This window comes from Condylura cristata, unplaced genomic scaffold, assembly GCF_000260355.1.
Source record: "Condylura cristata isolate star-nosed mole 26May11 unplaced genomic scaffold, ConCri1.0 scaffold00004, whole genome shotgun sequence".
NCBI lineage: Eukaryota > Metazoa > Chordata > Mammalia > Eulipotyphla > Talpidae > Condylura > Condylura cristata.
In genome coordinates this window covers 68,390,490-68,399,587 of record NW_004567105.1, presented here as the reverse complement: position 1 = coordinate 68,399,587, position 9,098 = coordinate 68,390,490, and the positions used below count along the sequence as shown (strand labels likewise).

Here is a 9,098-nt window from a genome sequence, read left to right as displayed (position 1 = left end):
TCCTTTTAACTGATCTGATCATTCTACAGTTTTTATCTGATTCAGATCTATCTATCTATCTATCTATCTATCTATCTATCTATCTATCTATCTATCTATCTATCTATCTATCTATCCATCCATCTTTCTTCCTCTGATCCTTTGCCTCCAACTGTGTATATTGACTTTTGATATTCCCTGTAAATTTGTTGGAAGCTGGACATTGTGTAGTGGGTTCAGACAATTTGGCTTTTTGTTTTAATTTTTAAAAATTTATTATTGTGTGGAAGAACTGGGGTGTAGGCCAGAGGTGTGGGGGGTTGGCTGGAGGATTCAGTAGAGACAAAGTGGGGAGCAGAACAGATGGGTCTACTGAAATACATTGCTAAGGGGAGCAGCAGGTAAGACAGGAGAGGTCTGCTGTGCGATGTGGCTTAACTCCCTGACTGGGGATTGAACTCAACCATAGTGGTGATAGCACTGACACTTAGCCTGTAGGCCACCAGGGAGGCCCACTTCTTTAGCTCATAGGTCTGGGTCAGGAGAAACATAACAAAAAATTTTGTCTCTGATACAGAGACACATCATTCCCTCATAAATTTAGCATTTTCTCATTGGAGAGAGGTTAAGTTGTTTTTTTTTTTTTTTCCTGACTATTTGATGACTAGGAAGGTGGACTATGGTGTTAGTAGGTCTGTCCTCAAACTGCTTTAAGTTCTTTACTACCCACACACTTGGTAAAATTTATTTACTGTATACTGTGTAGTCATGGGGCCCCATGACCAGTTCTGGACGTGATTTAGGAATAGAATTGAAAAGTTTAGGGCTGAACTTTTACTTGATGGGTAAGACTTTCCAGAGCTCTTTTTCTGTCTTCCATGACAACTACCAATATTTCCTCAACTACCAAATAACTGAATTTATGTGGAGCAAATTTCCTTAGATGACCTGCAATGGACATGTAGTTTCAGTGAGATAAAAACCTCTGTCACACCTGAGGGTTACTTGTTAGCTTAGTGTAACCATTTGACCTGACTGATATACCTACTTTAGGTCTTTAACTTACATGTCACCTTTTCCTCAAAACCTTCCTGGACCCACCCCACACCCACCCTGACAATCAATTCCTTTCTCTACATTATTCCTTTCCTCCTGCCTCCATCTAACATCATTTAATTTGTTCCTTTATTTTATTTATTTTCTGCCTCCCCTTGCCATCGTGAACTGGTTTGAGTTTGGGTTCCATGGCAAGCAGACCCTGATTTCTTTGGTATAGTTTATTCATTTTGGAAGGTGATGCCAAGGAGCACAAGATAGAGAATTGAGGAGGAGGAGACAAGAAGGGATGTGAACCTAATAAAGGATGTGTTAATCAGATCATTACTGCTCTGTGCAAATGGAACTCAATCCTTTGGAGAGCCTCTGTGAAGCCCTGTGAAACCAGCCTTAGAAATGTTTAACCTCGAGATAGGAAAATTGAAGAATTTGCCCCCAACTTATGCTCCTTGTTGCCTAGAGGGTTCCGTGAGGACTAAATGTTTGACAGATCTGGGAAGCCTTGTGTGTAGACCAAGCAAGCTTCCCTAATGCCAGAAAAAGTGTTTGGCTGGAGAAGCAGGTTGGAATGTGGTCCCCACACCTGGGGACTGTCCACCACAGTTGCTGTTGGGGCAAAGGGTGCATCGACAGCCTTTTCCATATTTGCTAAGTGTGTTCCCAGCCTCTGTCTCCCTTGTTAACCTTATCCCCATTTTCCCTTGAGAAACCACCTCTCCCAATTTCTCAGCCTATGATGGGGTTGGCTCCCCTCCTAGTTCCTGGGTACTCGGCCACCCCCTAAAGGCTAACTCCAATTCACCCTCTTATGCACTAAGCCTTCTCTCCCACCAGGCTGATCTGCTTAGGAATGGACTCGCCTCTTTTGGGATCAGTGAGACAGTGTGTTACAGGACTTGTTTTCTCGTTTTCTGAGTATTGTGGTATATAGGTGTGAGGTCTGGAATTGTTGCAGCCATTTTGCCACAGTGGGAAAGTTGGAACTTTTGGCTGGCTACATGAAGTCTCGAGAGAAAGCCTGTAAGAAAGCAGAGAGGGAAAGAACCTAAGTCTTTGAAGACATCATTTGGAGCTACTGGGCTAAGTCTCACTTGAAACCAAACTGATTTTTATTTTTATTTGATATACCCAATAAATTCCTTTACATCATCAGTCAGCTTTAGGTGAATTTTCTGCCACTTATGACTAAATGAATCTCTAGGCTTAGTTTGCAGGTTTGTTGTGAATTTTCCATAAAAAGCAGCTAGCAAAGCTCTTAGCAAAGCAAATAATGCTCAACAAATGGTAATAAATATTGTTATTATGATAGATTTATTTTTAAATCTACAGAGTTGTGTGTGCCTTACATTTTATTTCCTAACAACACTGGCATCTTTCCATTTCTCTTTCCAGTATTATTCTACCCCCAAAGGACAAGTGAGGGAGGGGGATGGATTTCCTGGTCTCCTGACCACCAGCCTGAGCCTTAGGGAGGGACACAGAGCCCAGGGCATGCACTTCTAATTCCTCTGACATCTCATTTGCATTCACAGTGTCTGCATCCAGCTTACACACAAACATTTCCAGTAAAGTGCTCCTAAGGCCTTTTTCAGACATCTAAATCCCCATGAAAACAATACCAACAAGAAAAAGGTGTAAACTTTTCAGAATGGACCCAGATTTTGAAGATATGATAAAGAGGTTATTGTGTGTCCAAACTTTTCACACAAGGATTGGAGGAGATTTAACACCAGGAATAATAAACAAAGGGAGACCAGCTAATGCAGAGCAGATGGGCCTTCAGGGCAGTGCTAAACATTTCAACATCTTCCCCTTGGACCTTTGGACTCAAGATGACTGAATGCTGGTTTCTTTAGTTAGAACTAAAGTTAATGCAATTGAGGAAACCATAAATATGGCTGGTTTAATTTATGGGGTGGTTGGTGGACTAAAGTTCTCAAGAAGCTGTATGTGGCAGGCATTTGACATTCGCTAATTTAATCCTGAACACAGCTCCATTTTACAGGCGAGAAAACTGAGGCTCTGGAAATGTAAATGACTCACCAAAGGCACATGGTTAGCGTGAGAGGGGAACCAGGGCCCCTCCTAGATCTGTCTCATGCTTATGACATGGATCTGCAAACTGGGGTAATAGGTGAACAGGGAAAAAGGATCACGGTCAAATGAATTTCAAAAATACAGCTGTAGAGTGAAACAGGATAGAACAGAATGGAAGTTGTTTTTTTTTTTTTTAAACTTTATTTTTTTTATTTTTTACATACAGAACTGGGGAATAGGCCAGGGGTACAGGGTCATTGAGAAGATTCACCATAGAAAGAGTGGGGAGCAGAACAGGCAGATCAACGAAGTACACTGCTGAGGGGAGCAGCAGGAGGTCAGGAGAGGTCTGTTGCATCATGTGGATCACCTCTGGGGCAGGCAGGGATGGAACTCATTCGGAAGTGGCTTAAGTTTCTTAGTGCTGTGCTTTAACCCGCTGCGCCACCAGGGAGGGCCAGAATAGAAGTTTCACAGCAACAGTCTTATGGGTCATTGATATATTTGATAATTGATAAAGTCTACACACTTAAAGCACACATAGGTCTTGCATAGGTCATGCATAGGTATCTTCATTGGTCTTGACATACACTTGTGAAACCATTACCACTGTCTAATAATGAGCAAACCCACTATTCCCAGAAGTTTTCTCACCCCCGCTTTGATATTCTCCCTCCTGTACTTCCACCCTCCATCCCAGACAACCAATGATCTGCTTTCTGTCATTATAGATTAGTTGAATTTTCTAGGGCTTTATATAGAAGGAACCACACAGTATTTTCTCTGTTTCATTCAGCAAAGTTATATTTAAATTAATCATGCTTATTCTTTTATACTGCCAAGTAGTGTTCCTCACTATGCCACAATTTTATCATTTCACCTACAGGTGGACATTGGGTTGTTTCTAGTTTTAGACAATGCCAAGTAAAGTTACTACAAACATCCACAGTTAAGTCTTGGTATGGCATAAGCTTTCTTTTCTGTTATATAGGTACATAAGAGTGGGATCAGATGATAGGCATATGTTTAGTTTTTAATGAAACAAATTGTTTTCCAAAGTGGCTACATCATTTTACATTCACTCTCGTAGTGTATGAGTATTCCAGCTCCTCTACATTTTCAGCAGCACTTATTATGGCCAGTATTTCAAACTTTTGATATCCTAATATGTGTGTAGGTGGCATCAAAAGTTCTTACAGATTTAATGTTCAGGAAGGCCTAGTCATCAGGCTTGGAGGCTGCGGAACCAAGAACAGACCCCAACCTACACTGCCAGTGCTGCTGCTCTTGCAGCTGATGGCAGATTTACTACTTCTGCTAGAGCTCCCTTTCTGGTTGGGCTGAATCCCCTACCACGTTGACCAGGATGGATTCCAGACCAAGACCTCTTCTGTTCTGCTGACCCTAACTTTAGCAGGACCCTCTCTGATTGGTGCAAACTAGTCACATGTCTGAACTCTGTCTGCAGGGGAGGCTGGGAAAAGGAGCTATCTTGTGATGGGGAGTGAATAAAGGAAAGACAGGGAGGGATTTCCATGATGCTGGACAGATGTCTATATTAGCAATCGATCGATTGATCAATGTATATGGACATAGAGAGAGATACTTATATCTCTTTCTCTACATATGTATTCACTATAATAAATTGTTATAAACCTGCTGGAATCTGATGTGTTATGATCTGGGAGGGCTGATGTTCATGGGTGTAACTGGAAAAATGGGCTGTCTAAGCCCTTCGTATAAGGTATTTTTCATTTCCAAATGAGCTTTCAGTTTTTTCTCCAGCATATATGAAATTGAAAATGATCTCAGTATGGCACATATTTAGAATGCGATGTAGATGAGAGACAAAAGGGAGGAGAGCCTGGGCCTTGTCTCTCACACCTCAGTCCTGTCTCTCAGGTTGAGTTTTCATGAAATTCCTGGTGACATGAGGCCAAATTGGGCAGCAGATTACCATACAGCTATAATTGCTTATGGATGGAGTTGCTCATGTTTTATGTCAATATAACTTCCATTTGGGTTCAACCAATCTATGACTCTTTATATTTATATTTATTTTAATCTATCCCCATGACTGTGACCTGGGTCCTACTGCCATCATTTCTGCAGATAAAGAAAAGGAGCCCCTGTGTCGGGCAGCTAGTAAGTGACAGATGAAGATAAGAACACCTGTCTCAAGTCTAAGATCACAGATAGGCCAGTTGCTCCACCACAGTGCCATCCCGTGGTGGGGAGGGTTGGGACAATCCCCTCAGTATGCTTCTGACCTGACCAGGATGGGCAGTTGTGGTTCTAGTCCTGTCATCTCACCCAGACAAAGGGGAGTGTGTTTATTTTCTGTTGCACTCTAACATCATCTCAACACAGTGTCTTTAAACAATGAATATTTACCATAATCACAGTTGTTGTTAGAAATTGTGAGAAGACTAATTTCTGTTATCTAAACCACCCTGTCCATGGTGTTTTGTTACAGCAGCTTCAGCAAACCTGCACACCTGACAGTGGAATGGACCAGGGATTTGAGCACCAAGATCCTCACTCATCACCTAGACTGCTGCCTAGAAAGAGCATCATTTAAAAGGTTTACATCAGGCCCACCGTGGTGGCACAAGGAGTTAAAGCACAGCACTATGAAGCTATCCATAGTCACTGCAGCATGTGTTCGATCCCCAGCCAGGGAGGTGACCACATGGCGGGCAGACCTCTGCTGACCTGCCCGCTGCTCCCCTCAGCAGTGCACTTCATTGATCTGCCTGTTCTGCTCCCCACTCTGTCTCTGGTGAAGCCTCTCACTGCCCCTGCATCTCTGTCCTGTACCTCAGTTCTGTATGCATAAATAAATAAATCTTTTAAAAAATGAACTTAAAAAAAGCAGTTTTATTAAATTTGAGTTTCTGGAAGACGTTTTTTTTTTTTTTGACCATGGAAGCAGGTTGGAAATATTACACCCAATAATAACAGATGGACTTTTGGCTTATGAATACTTCAGTGGGAAAGTATTTGCTTAAATTTCTGCCTGCTATTATAGTTGAAGGCTTGGTGATAGTATTTGCCCTTCCTCTGAACTTTATGGATCTGAAAGCCATGTGGAAGTGTAGTTTTTATATAAAAAGTCAGGGCAGGCAACTGATACAGAATTAACATCAAGAAGTACACTTAGGTTTCAATCATTTAGAGAATGACTATCAGGTGTGTGAATGAGCTAAGCCCTTCTTATTTATCTCTTCCTTCTTTGAAAATAGTCAGGAGCCATCTGGCTATTGACCACTGTCTTCCATATGTTGGCTGGCCTCCTCCTTACCTCTGCTGGCAAAGCCCCTTCACAGGAAGTGGGTGTTAGCCCCTCAAAAGAGGCCAGGACTGTAGACAAGGGCTTGTCAATAGAGAGGTGGTGGGGGCTACCTTTAGCTCACTTTCTGTCCCTGTTGTGTGAAAGTTTGATTTCCTTGTCCTTTGGAAGACAGGCTGCTTGGTGCGCACTGCTCCTGATTCATGTCCCTGTTTCTAGTAGGCTCTCGCTGTGATAGTGCTTTGCCCAGGATGTAGATATTACCCTACATGCTGGACCTTCTGGATGTACATGCTGACTCCTAGACAATTCAAGCAAGACTCAGGGTAGACAGGGAGCTAGGCAAGAACAGACTATAGCCATTATTTATATTTGAGGCAGACTTTCAGAACTTTTTTGTGCATGATGAAAACATAGATGTATGAAAAGACACACATGTCAGATAACACTGGGCATCCTATTGAGGAATCTGAGTTTCCCTCTTCTCACATTAGAGTGTCTTGTGGATATAAATAAAGTTATATGTTGGAACAATGAGTGCTGATTTCAACTTTTCCTTGTTTGTTGCTTTGTTGTTGTTGTTTTTTTTACTTTATATACTTGCTCTTTGGAACACAGGATTATTTGGTGGAACTGAAGCAAGGAGTGTATTTTGTTCCATTATACCAGAAAGATTTGGGGTTCAAATTCCAACTCCACTCAATAACTGTATACCTTTATGTATCTTACTTTACCTCTATCCATCTCCATTTTATGGGCGAGGGTAAATCTCGCCCATAGAATGGAGGTCACAGGACCTACTTTGAAGACCACTGAGCGGGTTGTAGAACAGACTATCTTCAAGCTGCTTGGAACATAGCATGTGTGAGTGAATGGCAGCAGGCCCTCCCTCCCTCCCAGTGTTCTTTGTAGTCCTTGGGGCCACGGGGAAGATGGTCTGTTCTGAAAGATAAGCAGCTGGGTGCATGGTGCAGGGGCATGAAAACACAGTTCTCTTTCTTTCTCTTGAGGAACCTGGATTGTAACTTAGCACTGGCTTTGGGTACAGGAAGCAGTTGGGTGGCAGGGAGTTCTGGGGCAGGGAGTGGTTAAGAGAAAAAAAGTCGTTAGCAATTTGTTATTAACAGCTGGCAACTTTTGAACACTTGCCTTCTAGGTTCTTTCATTAACGTTGGGTTCTCAAACTTTACCATGAATCAGAATCACAGATTGGTAAACGCACATCACTAAAGGGGCAATGGACTTGGATAAACATTTCACCAAGAAAATACACAGATGGCCAAAAATCACTTGAAAAGATGCTTAACATCACTAGTCACTAGGGAAATGAAAATCAAAACCACAATGAGATACACATCATTGCTGCTAGGATGTCCTACCATTATCCCAGATGTATAAACTAACAAGTGGTGTGAAAATGTAGAGATCGGAGATCTGAGGACTGTTTGTGGGAAAGTAAAACACTGCAGAAAATAGCATGGCAGTTCCTAAATATTTAAACAGATTAAACTACCTAGTGATCCAATAATTCCCCTTCTGGTATGTACCTTAAAAAGCTGGAGGTGGGCTGGTCCTCTCTGGTGGTGCAAATGGGTTAGGATGCAGCACTGCAAGCTGGTGGTAGCCACTTCACTGTGAGCTTGATTCCTGCCCTGGAGGTGACGACATGGCGTGGCAGACCTCTCCTGACCCGCCCGCTGCTCCCCTCAGCAGTGTACTGCGTCAATCTAGTTGAACTGTCTGTTCTGCTCCCCTGTCTGTCTCTGGTGAATCCTCTCACCATTTCTGCACATGTACCCCATTCTGGCCTGTACCCCAGTTCTGTTTGCATAAATAAATTAAAAAAAAAGAAGAAGCAAACTGTTTAAAACAAACAAACAAAAAACTGGAGGTAGGAACTCACACAGATAACTGCACAGTGCTCATAATAGTATCACAATTCCCAAAAGGTAAAAGCACCCAAGTCTCCATAGAAAAATCCACAGGTTAAAAAAAAAATGGAATAATATGATGGAATGCAATAAAGGAAACAGACACATGCTTTGATACTCTTGATTCAGCGGACATTATGCTAAGTAGAATAAGCCTGTCAAATTTGAATTTACTTTTGTAGAGCACTGGGTCACATGCACAGTCAGTAGGATGGAGGTGCCAGGCCCTACGGAAAGGGGGTGGATGGGGACTTAAAGGGGTTTCAGTTTTGAAATCAAAGCTCTGGAGAACGGTGGTGAAGGCTACAGAGCAATGTCATTGCGTTAAACGTCATTTAAAGATGGATAAAATGCTAACTTTTATGTCATGTGTAACTTAGCACAATTGAGCAGACACACTGCTCATTCCAAATCCCAGAGCTGATTCAGCGGGTGTGGCCTGGGTCAGGCTGACCGATCAGGCTCTCCCAACAAGTGCCCAGGTGCTGCTGCTGCTGCTGGTGAGACCTGGGGATCTCTGGTGTCGGGGTACTCTGCTCTCTCTGCCCTGGCGCTTGCTGAACGCTGCCTTACAAGCTATCTCACAGCTGAGCGGAGGACCAGCCCCGCGCGCTTCCAGGGCAGGTCCAGAACAGAAGTTCCATCTTTCGTCTGGTTCCTTTGGTCCTTGCTATGAGTTCGAGACTGAGGGGAGACCCAGCGGGGCGGCAGAGCACGCAGCTGCGGGGCAGATGAGGGTCGCCGGGGACCCCAGAACCCGGGGCGCGGAGGGAGGTGGGGCCGCGCGAGGCGCCTGGCGCGAC

The 9,098-nt window shown here is 43.2% G+C and overlaps 2 protein-coding genes across 2 annotated transcripts in view; both read left to right on the top strand.

Annotated features, from left to right (window-relative positions):
- Positions 1-2,641: 2,641 nt before the first annotated feature.
- LOC101631720 (chromosome unknown open reading frame, human C3orf35) lies at positions 2,642-3,010 on the top strand. The gene is given in 1 exon segment (XM_012735177.1): positions 2,642-3,010. A coding segment is annotated over 1 exon segment (369 nt).
- A 6,016-nt stretch (positions 3,011-9,026) lies between these two features.
- The window catches only part of ITGA9 (integrin, alpha 9), a 263,996-nt gene continuing 263,924 nt past the window's right edge, over positions 9,027-9,098 (top strand). The window contains exon 1 of the mRNA XM_004676316.2: positions 9,027-9,032. Coding sequence (XP_004676373.2) covers positions 9,027-9,032 — 6 coding nt within the window. The remainder of the gene's footprint in view (positions 9,033-9,098) is intronic.